The following is a 19,755-nucleotide window of genomic DNA, read 5'->3' as shown; positions in this document are numbered from 1 at the left end:
GTAATTTTTAGGGCCAACAAATTTTAAGATTAAAGATGAATAAGGTAGATTCAAATGGTATCGAAAGCCTAGAAAGGTCTGGGGACCAACTGAAAAGCTTTAGTCCTTTAGGGGTCTCTGTGATCCACTGGCTTCAAATCTCACTTTCCCAAGGCATCAGTTGAATTGATTCCTAGAAAAGCAGATTAGAAAGAGAAATGGGACACTGGAAATGTTGACCTAACCTGAGAATCCCTGGGGATTCTTGGCAAAGGCCTGAAATTAATTTTCTGCCATCAGTTTTTCTAACTCAGCAGCCACCCCAAGTTCTAAATGAGTCCTTCATCAATACCCTCAAGACTGTTTTGGAGATTTCTAAACTTCTGGAATAATTTGGGAGCTTATATAAAGAGAGACACTCCATAAACCTGTAACATTGCCTTTGGTTTCTAACCTAATCTATAATTTGTTTATAAGCCAAATGCAAAATTAGTGTGAATCTAGTGAGCTTAGATATACTGACACAAGTCACAAATGAAGAACCCCAGTACAAAAATGTTTGGAAAAGCACTATACTCCAGAAGTACTGAGTGGGAGGAATAATGGCCTTCAATATGCCAGAATGGAAATTCGCAGGCAGAGCACTTGACAAGGAAACCACAAGCAAAAGAAGACTGCACTTTTTGTTCAGTGATTTCCTATTAATTGTGATGTAAATTATATGAATGCGATTTTGACAAAGAAGAGCACTGTTTCTAAAAAAAATAGTGGTTTATGTGCAAAATACAAAATGCATCAAGAAAAAGAACTTTAGCATCATGGATGCAGTAAACTCTGAGATAATAGCTTATGATTAGATAACTTTCATATTATTGTTTTTTTCTTTTTTACCTAGACTTTTAATGCTTAAGTCTTTGGGATAAAGCAAATATTAACAAACAATTAATATAGATTTACAGGCATCTTTCATACATAAGTCTTGATCTCGGCATGAAATACAAAATCATCTCACTTTGGTTACATTAGGTTGAAACTGTTATTCTAACAATATGTGCTGCCAGACAATGGATGGTAGCTTTGTGGCTAATGTGGACAGCTATCCATACAGGAAACAGCTAGCAGTCAACAAACTTGATTAATGTTGGGCAGAATTCTTTAGGAAGTAAAATATCACCATTTGCTGAGCCCCCAGGGAGCTTATATCTTCCGTTAACTAAGATGATTCCCAGGGGACACAAATTAAAGTCTACCACACCCTTGAAAATACATATGTCTCTTTAGAGGAAGTAAAAGTTAAAATAATATATTATAGAAAGGTAACTTAAAATGATAAAAAATTGGAGAAGAAAGAAGACAACTTCTATTTGACCTTGAACGTACTTCTTATTCTATAAGAAATTTTAAAAAGCTAGAGGGTAGTTGTTTCTTGTCATTATACTGTTGCTGATTCTGTGGTTAGTTATTAATTTTATTTTTTATGATTCACAATCTGCTCTTTGAAATATGCCATATGCTCAAAGCAATTCAAGGATGACAACTGTCAGAATTACTCCAATAAAAATTGCCTAAATGAGGAAGATTTACTGCAGTCTGATATTTCAGTGGAAAGTCCCTCTACCCTCCCCAACTGCTTTTTCAGACACTGTGAATATTGCAACCATTTTTTCAAGTCAAATCACATGACTGTTTTGCAAAAACTTCTAGGACAATCTAAGTAGAATCGGTGAAACACAGTAGGCTAAGGGTGAATTAACAGACATGGAAAACAATATAAATAGTTATTAGATGGATTGCCTGCAATCAATGTGTGAGTTCCAAGCCAGTTTTCTTAAATCACACACAATGCATTGACTTAATATGACAACGTCTGTGCTATGTAACACTAATAAACATTAAATTGGACAAGCCCTGTACCCTGGAAGCAGCAAGCCAATCGGAAGGCATTTTTTTTTTTTAATCTCTGGAAATATCTGAGGGGTGGACAGAATCCACCTAAGTGCTCCAATCACAATACATTTTGTTAAATGTTACCAGTCCATTTATCCTTCATTTTGTTTCAGTCTATTTATTAATGCAGTTTCATTTATTGTTATTCATCTTGAAGATAAATCTTTGTCCTTCTATAGAATTACACCAAATAGAATGTGATAAAGGGAACTTCCTTGCAATTATGATGTCGGTGCAGTCTGTCAGCACACAGGGGATGGAAATGAGTTTGGGGACAGGGAAGGGAATTCTAATAGACACCACGATACATACAATGAACGCAAAAGATATCCTGAGAGAGAGAAAGACTTGTCAGGCTAATCAGATCTTCCCCAGCAAGGTAAAGGCAAGAAGGGTAGCTCTAACCTTGTAAAGATGCTGCTGCTGCTCCTCTGACATCATCAGGTCGTGGCTGTCCATCACGAGGGACTCCATGTCAATCAGCCAATCCCAGAGCTCCTGATATTCTGAATCAAAGTCCAGAAGCCTGAAGATAAGGCACAAAATGTATTATGCATAAATACAGTGTAGTTGTTAAAAATCTCATATTAGAATAATATATTCTTGAAAACCTATGATGTTCCTGGGTGATACCTGTAAAAAGAGAAGGAAAAATTCTCGGTGTGGTTACACAGTGGGCCAGATAGGAACTCAAGCTTGTGACATAGCCATTTTCTTAGATTCTGAAAACATAACATGTAATTCTGATGCTTGTACCTGAGACATATTATGGCTATTTCCATTCACTCACCCTTTCTGAGGATTTGCAACATTTGAACAAAATGATTTGAACAAAATGAACAATGTCCTTGAAAAAGAGCATGCCATATTTAACAGACTGAGACATGGAGGGTCAGTGCCTTGGGAAGGTTACCCAGTCCAGAATCTGCGGTACAAATAGCACTCTCAACATTCAGACCTCTTTCTCTTTGACTAGATTTTCCATGGATACTGCATGCATCCTAATATATTCATGACTAAGAATACTAATTCAGCTAATTTCTGTATATGATCACTATATACTACCATATCCAAAATATTATTTTCACTGGGAAATGACTCAATCATTTATCTGTCCCTCTGCTGTCTATCTGCCTATCTCTGCAAATGTATATCCTACATTTATTGTCATGGATGAGTGGCCAGCATTTCAGTTTAACACTCAGAGATAGGCTTGAGTGACTCTGGTAAGCCAGTGAGAACCAGGGGCAGATCCAGTATTAGACAGGTGTTCCCCACAGACATGTAGGAAACAAAGGTAAGGACAGGAAGTCAAAACAATGAATCTCTGAATAGCCAGCAATCATTAAAATTCAAAGGAGGATCACTATGGTTTTCAACAAAATAAATCATTAGAATAAGGAGCTTAAAAGGATTAATGTGATTCTCTATTGAAAGCCTGGTGAATAAGTAAAGCTCAGATTCTTCTAAAACACTGTGATCAGAAAATGAAAGTGCAGAATGAAAAAAAAAAAAACTATGACTTTTTCCTTCTCCCCAAAATCATCCCGCTAAAAGAAATCTTCGAGTCTTGTCAAACTCTGAGCAAAACCCTATCAGTACTAATGAAGCAGCAGCCTCAGGTATGAATCTGAACTTATCAATCGGCATCTTATTACCGCCTTGTCCCTGTCTCTACACATGAAATGACTGCTTTTCAAAAAAGTGAACATCTGCTTTTCATAACTTAAACAATTTAATCTTAATAGATCTGTCAAAAAATTAAGGTGTATCTGGTGATGGAGTCTAGACCTAGAATCATCTATTTTAATTACTTTTCCATAATTTTAAAGTTTTTTGATTAGAACCATAAGCACCCAGGCCAAGGCTTATCATTGGCTAACACGTAGAATGAATTAATAAATGTTTAGTGAATGTCAATGATGGATATAATCGATGTAACCAAAACCTTCAGTAAGACTAAGGTGGTCTAGAGCTGTGCTTTCAAACTTTACTGTGGATATGGCATAGCTGAGAATCCTGTTGAAATGCAGATACTGACTCAGTACTTTTAGGGTTGGGTCTGAGACTGTTTGAAGTAAGTGTTGGCAACTGGCAACCCTGCTGCTCCTAGGTCATGCTTTTGGGTAGTAAGGACTTACTTACAAGTATACATGAAATCTTAAATAGTACTAAGAGTACTATTTAAGTACTATTTAAATACTAACAAGCAAAAACCACTGCAACAGGAACCAATAAACCATTAGGCTTTTTAAAAATTCATTCTGTATACCCGTGGCAAATTCATGTTGATGTATGGCAAAACCAACACAATATTGTAAAGTAATTAACCTCCAATTAAAATAAATAAATTTATATTAAAAATAAATTTAAAATAAAAAAATAAATAAAATAAAATTCATTCTGTGAGTGATTGATAAGGAATGACTAATAAGCATTTGCTCACACGGCAGGCACAATCACTTAGAAATATCTCCTGAGTTATGTTTACTGTTTCTCTCCCCTTGTACCCTCTCACATTTTGACCACAAAGACAGGGGAAAGGTGACGTGCCATTCCCCAAATTAGGAGAGTATAATCCTAATACCCATATAGGTGAGAATATCCAGGAGAATATTAAAAGCAAAAGATAAAGGAAGGGAAAGGCTCCCCGCTTCCATCTCAGTGGACTTGGAGAATAAGAATGAAATAAAGGCAAGAGGAGCAGGTGCTCAGATGTGTGTCCCCCTCTCTCTTGGCTTAAGACCTAAAGGGAAAGCCACAAGCACCAGGATGCTTTTCCTGCTACATAGTCTGGGAGATTGCCTTAAACAATGCCCTCACAATAACCTGAGGTAGGGATGTTGCAAAGAGTTGTGGTCAGGACTCCCTTTGCTACTCTGTTCTCTTTCCCCACATGAGACTGTTCTCTCATCCTCCCATGAGGTTTCTGGGAGTTCAGCTGGTGAACTTGACGGAGGCATTACCATGGCAACAGAGACACAATGACCTCTAAGGAGAGCCAGGGGGGCCTCTGAAGCCAGACCTCCGAGAGCTGGCTGGACCAGTGAAGACTGAGATGAAGCTTAGTCAGCAGGAAATACCTCCTGAACCAAGCCAAGAGGTAACAACACAGCCACAGGCCTCTGTCAGGTACAACCTCATAATGTAATGGCAGGGCAAGACCCATTTCATGGAACCTAACCAGCCTGCATCCAGGGGCCACATTAAGCCAGAGGGCCTCACTGTACCCCAGAATCACAAGATCACATAAGCCCCTTATATTGCTCAGATGCCATTTTGCACAAAAGAAGGGAGAGGAATGGGAAATCTGAAAAACAGCATTTATTCCAAGATGTTGTTCCCTAAAGAAAATGTTAATTTGTTAGAAAAGGCTACAAGTATTGTGTATAAGAGCCTGAACTCTGATCTTAAAACCAGGTTTTTTCTGTTGTTATATCAATGATGTATGTAATTAGGAAGTCTCATAAATTATCAATCAGCAAGTGATAATAAGGGAACCTGTTTTCTTTTCCATATGTGTATGATTAAAAAAGAAGCTTTGACTATGACTAAACAATTCAAGGGCAAGGGGTGAATTTATCTTTGTATCCCTAATGCCCAGGATCAGTTCAATTCAGTAGCTCAGTTGTGTCTGACTCTTTGCGACCCCACAGACTGCAGCACACCAGACTTCCCTGTCTATCACTAACTCCCAGAGCTTGCTCAAACTCATGTCCATTGAGTTGGTGATGCCATCCAACCATCTCATCCTCTGTCATCCCCTTCTCCTCCAGCCTTCAATTTTTCCCAGCATCAGGGTCTTTTCCAAAGAGTCAGTGGCCAAAATATTGGAGTTTCAGCTTCAACATCTGCTGCTACTGCTAAGTCGCTTCAGTCATGTCTGACTCTGTGCGACCTCTTAGACGGCAGCCCACGAGGCTCCCCCATCCCTGGGATTCTCCAGGCAAGAACACTGGAGTGGGTTGACATTTCCTTCTCCAATGCATGAAAGTGAAAAGTGAAAGTGAAGTCGCTCAGCCGTGCCCAACTCTTAGCGACCCCATGGACTGCAGCCCACCAGGCTCCTCCATCCATGGGATTTTCCAGGCAAGAGTACTGGAGTGGGGTGCCATTGCCTTCATCAGTCCTTCCAATGAATATTCAGGACTGATTTCCTTTAGGATGGACTGGTTGGATCTCCTTGCAGTCCAAGTAACTCCCAAGAGTCTTCTCCAACACCACAGTTCAAAAGCTTCAATTCTTCAGCACTCAGCTTTCTTTATAGTCCAACTCTCACATCCATACATGACTACTGGAAAAACCATAGCTTTGACTCTCTGGACCTCTGTCAACAAAGTAATGTCTCTGTTTTTTAATATGCTATCTATGTTGGTCATAGCTTTTCTTCCAAGGAGCATCTTTTAATTTCATGGCTGCAATCACCAGCTGCAGTGATTTTAGAGCCCAAGAAAATAAAGCCTGTCACTATTTCCATTGTTTCCCCATTTTTTGCCATGAAATGATGGGAATGGATGTCATGATCTTAGTTTTTTGAATGCTGAGTTTTAGGCCAGCTTTCTCACTCTCCTCTTTCACTTTTATCAAGAGGCTCTTCAGTTCCTCTTCACTTTCTGCCATAAGGGGGTATCATCTGCATATCTGAGGTCACTGATATTTCTCCCAGAAATCTTGATTCCAGCTTGCTCTTCATCCAGTCCGGCATTTTGCATGATGTACTCTGCATCTAAGTTAAATAAGCAGGGTGACAATATACAGCCCGATGTACTCCTTTCCCGATTTGGAACCAGTCTGTTGTTCCATGTCCAATTCTAACTGTTGCTTCTTGACCTGCATACAGATTTCTCAGGAGGCAGGTAAGGTGGTCTGGTATTCCCATCTCTTTAAAGAATTTTCCACAGTTTGTTGTGATCTACACAGTCAAAGGCTTTGGCATAATGACCAGGATAGTACTTGATAAATGATGATGAATGAATATAGATAATGAAACCAAGAACTTTTAGTAGGGCAAGAATGACTTCAGAAGAGCAATACATGATAAAGATAATATTTCATCCTCAAATACCAATTGTGATACAGACAGGCTTTCCCATTCATTCTGAAGGTGAGATTTTGCCTTCAGTACACAATGGTACATTTGCTTACTTGAAAATGATTATATACAGTATGCTCTCAATTAATGTGAGCTGCCTTTCCATTTCTTTCACATTATGCTTCTATGGTGAAAATTAAAGGAAATTTATGAATAGATTTTAAATAGATGAAAACTACATACAGGATGATAAAATGTTCAGAATCATGGAATTTTTTTTTTACTAGCTCTTTACCATGTCTTTACATCCATTGAGCTGTTCCCTCCTGTTACTCTCCCTATCAAAGGACTTAGAACAAAAGCCATTTCTTCCAGTTAAAGGTACCTCAGGCTCATTCTGAGATGATCTTCACTGAGACCTGCAAGTGCTGAATGAATCTAACACAAATATTCACAATTCCTCCAGTCCAGTCTGTTTTCATCCTAGCTGAGAATACTTAAGCTTGAGTTTGTTAGATATGGTAAATGCTTTGGTTCTTTATTTTGTTTCATTAGTGTAGAATCAGCACTAGTGTTTTTCAAACGACAAATTCTCATCGGGTCCTAATACTGAAAAGTGAAAGCATTAGTTGCTTCAGTAGTGTCCGACTCTTCGCAACACCGTGGGCTATGGTCCGCCATGCTCCTCTGCCCATGGAATTTCCCAGGTGAAAATACTGGAGTGGCTTGCCATTCCCTTCTCCAGGGATCTTCCCAACACAGGGATGGAACCTTAATTCTGAAGACAAAAACATATTTTAAGCACTTGTGCCTGATTTCAGATTCTTTGGCATGTGTTCATTCACAGCTTAGGAAAAACCTGACAGTTTTCCAAATTTAAGTGAAATCAAACATATAACTTCATAACAAATCAGAAATAAATTATAGAATTTCTTTGTTGCTGCTTTTTTAAAATCTTCTGAAGTGACTATAATTTAATGTGCTCATTATAGCAGGAAAATTCTGAGGTAAAGGAAGTAGCTTACTTTCTTCTGTTTATATTGCCTGCAAAGGTATGCTGTAGACTAGTGATTTTATAAAAGTCATCTTCTAAGGAAAATGCCAGCTACTACACAGAAAAACAGAAAAGATCATAGATGAGTGAATTATCAAGGGTAGCACAGAACTAGTTAGTTCTATAACCCTTTGCAGAATATGCTGATTCCATCCACTGATTTCAGAACCAGGTACTTTTCCTTGAAGTCCTCATGACAAATGACCTCTCTTTAAAAGAGAGACAAAGATAATTGAAATTGTGGCAAATAGTTCAGAACCTTTCTTTTAAGGGCTATGAGTATAGGAACTGCTCTTTTGGAAGGATTTTCCTTTTAAAATTTTCTCTGTAAATGTGCTTGGGTTCCCGTCAACTGATTGATACAAATATATAATCTCCTAGACGTTAAAAGGTCTCAAAGCATACCTTTTCAGTACTCTATGAATACATTATACTCTATGAAAATGTTACAAAGCAGACTTGTACACTATTCTAAGACAGTGTTATAAATCAAACACATTACCAAAGTGATATTCTTTTGGATATTTTTCCTTTAAATTGCCATATTCCTGAAGGTTTCACAATAAAAGAGTTGGACATTCTATTGCAGATATAATATTACCAGTTTTGGAGCTTTATAAGCACAATCATGTAATGAGGAGAAAAAGTCTTCTAAATCAAAGTCAGGTTTTGTTAGATAAATACAGAATTATGTGTTCATTTCAGCGTCTGAAATTCTAATAAAGACAGAGACAAGTTATGGAAAGAAATAAACATGCAATTTTTTTCTTTAGTGTTTTTTATTTCTAAATTTGGGCTAACTACTATGATAATTACCAAAAGTATTTCCCAATATCTTGTCCATCATTTTCTCTAACTTTTTCAGGTTTAAAAAAAAAAAAGATTCCAGGATTTTTCACCATGGAAATAAAATACTAACAATACTGTTTAGTATCAATTTTTACAGATTGGATAGCAACATATTATTTGTGAGGCTGGCACAGTTTAAAAAATGATCCTTCCTCTAAACCCTGGTGGGACTTATGTTTGACCAGCTAAGTGTTTGAATACATAAATGCATTCAGCCTTTGGTATTTAAAGTGAGCATCATTAACTCAACATTTCAACTTAAACTTTGCTTAAAAGATAAAGTTTCACCCAAGTGAAATCAATGGAAGGTGTGTGTGAATATATGAGGTTCCAGCTTGGTCCACCAAGGGATTTTGATTAAATCAGACACCAAATGAAGAAATCATCAAAATAGAGCAACCAATAGTTGAAGAAAAGATAATACTAAAAAGGCCTGGAAGCTTTTCTACTAAGGCTGAGTAATACATATTTTGGAGCATTTAAGTATCCATCTTTTGTAAGCTTAATAGTTCCTTTCACATGAACATATCCAAAAACACAAGATCAGTTCCTGAGATACCAGCTTGTGTATGTTGGAATTTCTGTTAAGTGATCCAATTTTCCTAGCTTCTTTAGCATATTGATTCTTTCCCCAAATATTCACTAAGTGTTCACTGTTTGCATTATTTGCTCAAGGAAGTTTGCCTCTGGTTTTCAAAAAAGACACTAAAGGTAATGGTAGCAAAATCTCATAAAAATACACTTTAATATTATTAAAGGAAAACACTAATAACTGATTAGAATTTCCCATCATCCTCTATGCCATGTGTCATGTAAGCACAGGAGGGAGATAAAAGAGTGGCACCTAGTCCAATCACATTATCATTAAAGAATAAAATTTAGCTTTCCAGACATGAAATCTGATATGCACAGTTGCATGTAGAATCCCTTTCCACTCTAAACATATTAAAGTGTGGACACTAATTTACTATTTTGAATGAAAATTCATGAGCCACTTCCTCATGAGAAAAGCAGCCTGCCTTTGCCATTAATAAATAAAAAGGAATATGGAGTTCTTTCCAGTAGTAATTTTCTCAATTCTCATATACACCCATGTACATGTGAAAATGTCTAAGAAAAATAAAATCAGTCCTACAGATTTGTTAACGATAGGTCCCACTTTCTCATGGTCTCATGGACTGTTCATAAACTCTTTCTATTAAAATACAATCCATAAAGCAAAAAAATTCTAACCTCCAAGATTAGCCATAAAATTAGAAGTATTAATGTAAGTTTCTGGATATTTCTAGAAGATTCTGTTAGGCTGTCAGGAAGTCAAAACTCTCTGTAAATTTTCAGATAATACACTGGACTAAGTTCTAGCCAAAGAACTTGAAAACATTCTGAAAAATTTAGAAATGGTAGTGATTCTAAGACAAATGTGAGAACCCATATATCTAAAGACAAAGCAAGAGATAATGTTTAAAAAAGAGAGAGAGATAAACCTTCCTAAGTCATTGTCCATGTGTTAGAGGGTCTGGATCCAGACTTGCTTCTGGCACACTGCTGAGGGTTAGGCAGCTCAGCCTTTTGTAAAAAGTCTAGTCTATCCTATAACTCCCTGGTTTTCAAAGATTTAATAAGCAATAGAGAGTATTTGAGGAGGGTATGGCAAACCACTCCAGTATTCTTGTCCAGAGAATCCCCACAGACAGAGGACCCTGGTGGGCCATAGTCCATGGAGTCACAAAGAGTCAGACATGATTGAGTGACTAAGCATAGCACAGAGAATATTCACCCTCAAGGTTAGGGCAGGGGATAAAAATGTGTGTGCTCAGTCACTCCAGTCGTGGCTGACTCTTTGAGACCCCACAGACTATAGTCCACCAGATTCCCCTGTCCATGGTATTTCCCAGGCAAGAATACTGGAGTGGGTTGCCATCTTCCTCCAGGGGATCTTCCCAACCCAGGGATCGAACTCATGTCTCCTGTCTCATGTGTCTGCTGCATTGGCAGGTGGATGCTTTACCAGTGCACCACCTGGGAAGCTCAGGAGGTAAATAACATAGGAATAACTCTCTGTCACCTAATCTCTAACAAAATCTTTGTGGAAGAATTACTATGGAGATCTCTCCCAGTATGACTTCATCTATCCTGTAAATTGGCTCTTAACTGAACTGTGCTTTGACATCACTTCTGCAGCCTACATCAAAAAACTGCCTTGGGAATTTGGTTTCTCTTACGAAAGTATTAGCTGCTCAGTCATGTCCGACTCTTTGTGACTCCATGGACTGTAGTCCGCCAGGCTCCTCTGTCCATGAGATTTCTCAGGCAAGAATACTGGGGTGGGTTGTCATTCCTTTCCCCAGGAGATCCTCCCAACTCAGGGATCAAACTCAGGTCTCTTGCATTGCAAGCAGGTTCTTAACCATCTGAGGCACCAGGGAAGAGATGGAGTATCACAGAGGCCTGTCTTCTCCTGAAAGAACTACAGGAGAAATCCGTCCCAGGACTCAGTGTGTTTCCCCAGATATATATTATTTTTAATCGTAGGACACTATGAATTTTCTGATGGATGAGATTTCACTCTTTTCTTTGGATGTGGAAAGCTTAGAGCCCAATCATTGCCCTTCTTGAGGACATGCACAGAAGATGCACTTTTTTGTTTTCTGGTACACATTTTACTTTTACCTAACTGACTTCAGTCAAATGTTTATTCTATTTTATTGTAAATATTTTTGGTAAGTTGACTTTAATCCTTTGTGAAAGTGATGTGGGAATGCATAAAAGAATACATTTTAAAGAAAAGAGTTAAGCTCTGCACATTAAAATGAGGTAGATTAGATTTGTTTTAGACTCTCTCATACCTCTTTCCTTCTTCAATTGACCCCATAAACTTTCCAAAGCAGCACAGAAATTGTTTCAGCATTGTTAAGATGGAAAGGAGTTATATAAATAAATAAATAGTTGACTTTACTCTTAACTTTGAAATAATACTTCCCCAGTAATTATGCCACTACTTCTCTAGTTCATCCTTTGTTGGCTCTTGGTATGGATGGCATTAGATTACTGAAGTGGAAGACTGTCTAGGTCTAAAATTAGTTTAATGTATTTGAACATTAGAAGCATATGATATTATGATCCCAAATGAATACATTTATACTGGTGAGATTCTTTTTACAGCCAGGAAGACTTATTTTAATAATCATAGTGCACAGAATATCAGTTTTTCAGAAGGTAGTCAGGCACTTTTTGCTCCTTTGGCTACAGGATGCATTGTGATCTTACTATGTGATAATACCAGAACACAACAGAAGGAGCAAAAAGAACCTGAACTGAACACTGATCAGTTGTTCATTAGTTTGAGACAGGATAAAAATCAGGGGAAGAAAGTAGAAATGCAGGGTGGAAATACGGTCGCCTTGGATTGTCTAGTGATTTATCTGGGAGAGTGTTCCCAACATTAGTACATAGTTTATGACTGCTGCTGCTAAGTTGCTTCAGTAGTGTCCGACTCTGTGCGATCCCATAGATGGCAGTCCACCAGGCCCCGCTGTCCCTGGGATTCTCCAGGCAAGAACACTGGAATAGGCTGCCATTTCCTCCTCCAATGCATGAAAGTGAAAAGTGAAAGTGAAGTCGCTCAGTCATGTCCGATTCTTCGCAAACCCCATGGACTGCAGCCTACCAGGCTCCTCCATCCATGGGATTTTCCAGGCAAGAGTACTGGAGTGGGGTACCATTGCCTTCTCCGCAGTTTATGACTGGTGTGTACCAAAAAGAAAACATTTTATTAATGTGCAACAATGTTCCAAAAACAACCATAGAGCAGAATTCAAAATATTCATTGAGAGAAAGAGAATATGAGTGAGCATGAATGTTCACCCAGCTGCACAAGGATATTTTTGGCCTTTGGCTCAACAGAAAACCAGAAAGATCATCCTATTGCAGTGAAATCCAGAGGCGATTACACCCCTTCTGAGGTATTTGAAGTCATTCAGTACATCTTATTGCTTATTTGATCTTTAATCAAGTAATGTTTTAAATAGTGACATATTTGCTTTCATCTGTCAACACTATTCCTCTTGGGAGTGCTATATATGTATACGTGTGTGTGTGTGTACATTATCACAATGATTTAGGAATACTTCATTTCCTAAAGGAAAATGGGTTTATTTTTACTGCCAAACTTTTAACCTTTCATCTAGTTAAAGTTCATTTAGTTCAACCTGTTGTGCTTGGAAATAACCTGTGTATACTGTTCGTATTTGAAAGTAAAATTTACTCGAAAACGTTACATGATGTGGGACGAATACTTCTACATTCTTACAGAGAACAAACCTTGACTACATAATCACCTGTGGACATTGCCCAAATTCCCCCTCAGCCAGAGGCTGGCATATGACTGAGACTGAAGTATCTTCTAGAACTTTACACAAGAACAGAAGGCTCTTTGAAATTCCCTCTGGAGCGCCGGAAGCAGAGTCAGGAAACATCTCCCTACTCTTCTACTCCATATTATTATTTATAGCAACCCTTAATATGTGTGCACACTCATGCATACACATGCACACACACATATCCCTACATGATGTTGTTGTTTAGTCGCTCAGTTGTGTCCGTCCGACTCTTTGTGACCCCGTGGACTATAGCATGCCAGGTTTCCCTGTCTTTCACCATCTCTCAGAGTTTGCTCAAACTCATATCCACTGAATAAGTGATGCCAGCCAACCATCTTGTCCTCTTTCGTCCCCTTTTCCTCCTGCCTTCAGTCTTTCCCAGCATCAGGGTCTTTTCAATGAGTCTGCTCTTCGCATCAGGTGGCCAAAGTATATACCAACTTGAATTCTGATCTTTAATTTTTAATCCTGTATGCTCTCTCTCCTCCTTTAAGAATTTAGACTAGAGAAAATATACACTCCTAAAAAATTTTTCTTTATGTAGTTGAAAGCAATCTGAGCAGACCTAATGCATTCTAATATCTGGAATCAGAAGGTTCCACCAGCAGCTTGAAGACAGAAAATAGTCAACAGTAATTCTCAATTCCTGCTAATCAAGATATCACATTGGAATTGTCAATGCTATGGTTTTATTTTGGGTTTCCCAGGAAGCACCAATGGTAAAGAACTCACCTGCCAATGCAGGTAGACTTAAGAGATGTGAGTTTGACCCCTGGGGTGGGAAGTTCCCCTGGAGAAAGGCACAACCACCCACTCTGGTATTCTTGCCTGGAGAATCCCATGCGCAGTAGAGCCTGGCAGGCTGCAGTAGAGCCTGGCAGTCCATAGGGTCACAAAGAGTCGTGACATGACTGAAGTGACTTGGCACACACACAAATTTTATTTTAAAAGACTTGTATAATACAGCCTGAAAGATTCTAGCTGAAATAAAAATGTTCCTATTAGCCATATCTTTCAAAATGAGCATTCTTAAAGAGATTGCTATGTCTACCTGGGGTAGGTTTTGTGGGGACACGCTACCACAAGGTAAGCTCCCACCTTCCTCAGCCCCTGCTACCTCATAGTCACCGTACTGTCCTTGTTGGTGGTTGAGGAGCCCAAGACATCCCTGAGCTTCAGATCTGCTTCCTGGGCATTTCTACTTAGATGTTCTGCAGACCATAAAAAAGAACTTTGTCCCAAACAGTCGGTTCCTCTCAGGCCCCCTTGCTCCTCCCTTGCATTGAATACCATGTCCATTGGTGCAAAAGCCTGAAACATGGAGGTCTGTCTTAAACCCCACCTCCCTTAATGCCCCTCATCCACTCAGGGACCAGGTTCTGTCTTCAATTTCCTTCCTTCAGTTTCCATTCCTGCTGTCTTCAGGCCAGAACAGTTTCTCACTTGGATGACTGGAATAGCTTCTTAACCAAGCACTGTCTAGTCTTGCCCATGCCAGTCCATTCTCCAGAGTGCCGCCAGAATACTGTTTTAAAATTGCCAACCTATTCTTGCTGGAATCCCTGACTGGTTCCAGCTGTCTGTACACATCGCCTCTGCTGTGGGAAACACTGGCTGTCACCTTTGACCCTGGGCCAGCCTCAGTGACACTTCTCCTGGCAGGCGTTCCTGATTTACATGCCCTGCCACTCTTTGCATCCCACTGCTTCTACAACCCCAGTGCCTAATAGAGCCTGCTCAACAATCATGAAATGCTCAATGACACAGAAATCATTTGAATCTAAGTCTTCTTATTTTCTTTCTCTCCCCACGTTAAAATGGCCCTTTTCCTCTCTCTTACTTGCCTCATCCAAGGCTTATCGACTCTTTCTGGCTTTAGCCTCCAATCTAGTCTCCACATCTCCCATTAATTTCTAATCTATTACTGTTCTCCACCTTCAGACTCTCCAATTTAGTACATCTGGAGTGGGACCCAGAATCTGCAATTTCTAACAGATTCCCAGGAGATACTAATGCTGATGGTCTAGAGATCATTCTTTGAAAACCACTGGAGCAATGATCTCAACTGGCAGTGGGCATCAAGTATAATATATCTTGGTCCACTCCTGCTTCCTGAATCAGAATTTTGAGGGAGGTGAGATGGGCAGGCAGTTTCAACTTAAAGGTTCCCTAAGAAATCTTGATGCATCCTAGTTAAGAACCATGAACTCAGTGATTAACTCCAGGATCTCAACTTCACTTTCTTCCTAAGCCTTATTTTACACTACTCCCTCTGACCTTCTACCTTGCTCTCCAGTCATATGGAACAGCAAGCAGCATAATGATTTCACACCCTTGTTCCCTCTGAGCACTAGATTCCTTTTAGTTTTTCATTTATGCACCAGTATTCACTGGGCACCTAGCACACTCCAGGATGCAGCGCATAGTGTGGTGAATGTGACAGACATGGCCCTGCCTCATGGAGTCCACATGTTGTTTGCTCTAAGCTTCCTTGGAACCCTCTGCCTCCCCTTCTTCATGATACAGAGAAATACTGGTTTAATGCTGCTCTCTTGATAGACTGTAAATTTCATGAAGGTAGGGACTACGGTCTGTCTGTCTTTGTAAGTGCTCAATACATGTTTGTTCAGCTTAAATAGGAAAATTCTTCCCCTGACCTAGCCCTCTTCCAAAAATCACCTCCAGAGTCCCATCTCTCTCTATCATTCCTGACCTGCTCCAATTCTCCCCACCACCATCAGAACTGAGCACCACCTTCCGTGAGCTTACCTTCCTGCTCCCTACTCCAAGAAGATTCCTAACTCATCACTTTGACCCTTCATTCTATGTTGTTTATGGATCTGGTTCCTCCTACTAAATAAACTGTGGGCTTCTCAAGGGCAGGGACCATTTCATTTTTGCCTTTTAAACTCTGCACTTCATAAAGGAGGTATTTAATATTTGTCAAATTAATGAATTTCATTTTTTCACTTAAGCCTGCTTTGCAGTGTTTTTGTCCAAACTTCTTGTTGCTTAAATGAAATTGCCTTAAGACTCTTCCGTTTCTCTATAGTAGGACAATACCATAATTCAAATTTCATATACCGTATGGAACATGCATAACATGTGATTTAGGGGTAAAAAAGTTTATCAAAGGTCTGAGCTAAATTTCCAGAGACAGGGCAAAGTGTGGCTTCATGGACTGTTCACTGCATCACGACTCAGGGCTCTGAGGCGAGGTCCTGGACAAGCCAGTCACCCAGGCTTTTTGCCTCCCAGTTCTATTATTTATAAGCTGAACAAAAGACATGCTTTGTAATCTACTCTAAGTCTTGACAGGAAGTAGGATACTATTTACTAAAATAAACAAGATTTTGAAATTCATTATAAAAATGAAATCAGACAAGCCCTTAATAGAAAGAGGTGTCAGAAAGACAGATGGTTATACTTCACAAAATTTACAAAAGAGTGTTCTTGATGAAATCTGCTCAGAAAATTGTGCCACGCACGTAGTATGCCTTCAGTGAATATTTATTGGATGAAAGAAACAAGACAATTTACAAGCTTTCATTTAAATCAACAGGAGTCAAAAGCACCAACCTGCTCCCTTTGAGAATCACCAGTGACTCAAGCAGGAGAAGGCAATGGCACCCCACTCCAGTACTCTTGGCTGGAGAATCCCATGGACGGAGGAGCCTGGTAGGCTGCAATCCATGGGGTCACTAAGAGTCAGATATGACTGAGCGACTTCACTTTCACTTTTCACTTTCACTCATTGGAGAAGGAAATGGCAACCCACTCCCATGTCCTTGCCTGGAGAATCCCAGGGATGGGGGAGCCTGGTGGGCTGCCGTCTGTGGGGTCGCAGAATCGTACACGACTGAAGTGACTTAGCAGCAGCAGCAGCAGCAGTGACTCAAGCACTGTAGATCCCTCCAGGAAGTGACAGTTCCCCACTTTGCCACTTAGGAACCAGTGCCCAGTGTCTCCCACAGAGGGACACAGTCTGTTCCTACAGCTCACACAGCTTCACATACCATCAGGGAAATCTTCCCACCACACATATTCATGACTGTCAAACACACATTTCATGGTTGTCCACAAGCTGTGTTAAATCACCTTGATATGCACCTTTTCATCAAGCCAGAGAGGTTATAAATTCATTTCTAAACCATATTTTGGTTACACAAAAATCTTAGACATTTAAGATCTCCATTCAATCTAGCAGCTGAGTCTTCCCTGGAGTAACCTTATACGTTTTTCAACTACATATTCTCCTTTGCATCGACATAGGCTGGAGGAGGAAATAAAAACATACGGATTGTATCACCAACTTAATGTTCTCTTCAGTGGACTGGATATCTATCTGCATACGGAATGAAGACCCTAGAAGGCCCACATTATTCCCACAATATCTTATCAGAAACAATGCTCATTCTAGGTAACAAAAGGAACTGTTAATGAAGTTTATGTATCATTGGAGCAGATAATTTTAGAAGGCTGTGTTCTTAAGGTTTCAGAATTACAGATTCAACTGTGGGAGCAAAGGGTCTTAGGAGCAGGACACCCCAGATAACCTCACCCACATACATTTCTCAAACAATGGTTTTCTGTATGTAAACAGAAAACAGAAAGGAGTATATGGTTTTTGTCCTTAGTATTAAATAGCTGCCTTTTCTTCAGCACACTCTTATATTTCCTCACAATGCACAGCCTTCAGCACCCTAAGGAGCATAAACAAAGAATATCAGGCAAGTTCACCTACTCCCACTTCACAGAACAATGCTTGCTGTTAACTAAGCCATTTCCAGGGCAGATTTATGATTTGCGGAGCCCAGAGTAAATACTCAGGTTGGGCCCTTGGAATCTGAGGTCAGAAGCACGTGGTACCCGTTCAATCCCTAGGGCTTTTAGAAAACATGAAAATGTGACCTAAAGTTTGTGGTGGTGGGTACACCAGGGACTATTTAGGCATTTAGAGAAATGAAAGCACGTTAAGGCCTCAAAACAGCTTATTGTTCACACTCGAATATTTAACCTTTTCTAATTTGCTGTCATGCTTTTCATCTTGTGAATAAATGTCTTTTGAATCATAGAAGATGAATCAAATACATGCTTACATGTCTATATATAAAAAATATCTTAAAAGAGCAACAAATTGTATAGATAGGTAAATTTTAAAAGTTAAAAAGCCCTTGCCCATTTCCTAAAAAGAATTACAACTCGAATTCTTTTCTTGCATTCTTAGACCTCGGGTTATATCACAAGACAGAATTTGTAACCTGTGTTGGTAATTTATCCTCAAAATCTGAACGAGAATTTTAAGTCATATCAGAACTATAAGCACGTAAGAGAAAAAAGAAAGCAAGTGCATGGAGAGACTTCCTTCTTTTGAAGGAATATTTTGGCTAGAGTTACTCCCCGTAGGTTTATACTATGCTGTTAACATGTTATGGAACTTGGGGGAACAGTTTCTCTCCCTTGTTGTCTGGCTCAAGTATAAAAGCAAAATAGGTTACTTTTTCCATTTTAATGAGTATAATTATTACCAAGTCATTAAAATTATGAAATGATTAAATTTCATTGTATTCTTTTACTCTTTAATAATCACCTACTAAATATTAAAACTGAACCAGAAAAGAATTTTTTAAATAATAGTATTTTATAAATCTCATATATGTATTATATATACATATATATATGTATATACACATACACACACAGAATGTTTGCATAATTTTGAAGTAATTTGGAAATATTTGAAGGCATAACTTAACTATTCAGTAGCATGGGTAGTTAGTATAATATAAATACAGCCATAGATCTCAGGCTGAATGAAACTGTTGGTGGGTCATTGAAGTTGCTGGGTCGTTTCATGTAACACAGACAATAAGCACCAGTCCAACATTCCACTTGACTTCATGTGATGCTAACCAGTTAGTCCATAGTCCCTAAACAATTATTAAATATCTATATTTTCAAAAAATTATGTTCTACCAGTTTCCAGTGAGGTTCTGGTGTTTAAAATTTGCTTAGATGGACTTTAAACTATGAGGTTTAAAGAGAGGGAAATACACTGAGAAAATTATAGGCACAATGTAGTGACAGAAACGCTCAGCAAATCACAAGACTGTTTCGAACAAATAATACCAAAGTTAGGAAGTCCTGGGTGAGATGACAGGCTGATAAAATCCGTAGTCTTCAATTCTGGTATGAATGGAAAAGAACATAAATACCTTGTCTATTGCACTTCTCTTGCTAGCTTGGGAGGAAATGCCCACCTAACACCGACCAGTGGAACATCATTGAAAAAAGTAGAGATTAATGAGAATAAAACAACAAAAAGAATAGTTCCCTACCCATTGCCTCCTCCTGAATGAACTTTTGACATATCAGCAAACTCTTCTTTCCGTTTGCTGCTGCTGGTATACTGCTCGCTGTACAGCTTGAGGGACATCTGCTCAACAGCATCTCTTTGTGCTTCCAGGTAGCATAGTTGAACCTCAGCCTGGAGAGAGAAACAAAGAGGAATGGCT

General features: G+C 39.0%; 1 protein-coding gene across 4 annotated transcripts in view; it reads right to left on the bottom strand.

Moving 5' to 3' along the window:
* AKAP6 (A-kinase anchoring protein 6) overlaps positions 1–19,755 on the bottom strand; it is a 501,363-nt gene that overhangs the window by 119,595 nt on the left and 362,013 nt on the right. For all 4 annotated transcript variants that reach the window (XM_061394923.1, XM_061394924.1, XM_061394925.1 and 1 more), the window contains 2 exons: positions 19,579–19,727; positions 2,332–2,452 (listed from right to left, as the gene is read on the bottom strand). In XM_061394923.1, the coding sequence (XP_061250907.1) occupies positions 2,332–2,452; positions 19,579–19,727 (270 nt within the window). The remainder of the gene's footprint in view (positions 1–2,331; positions 2,453–19,578; positions 19,728–19,755) is intronic.

Source organism: Bos javanicus, chromosome 21 (genome assembly GCF_032452875.1).
Source record: "Bos javanicus breed banteng chromosome 21, ARS-OSU_banteng_1.0, whole genome shotgun sequence".
Taxonomy (NCBI): Eukaryota; Metazoa; Chordata; class Mammalia; order Artiodactyla; family Bovidae; genus Bos; species Bos javanicus.
The sequence above is the reverse complement of the archived record's forward strand: the minus strand, read 5'-3'. Positions and strand labels throughout refer to the sequence as shown.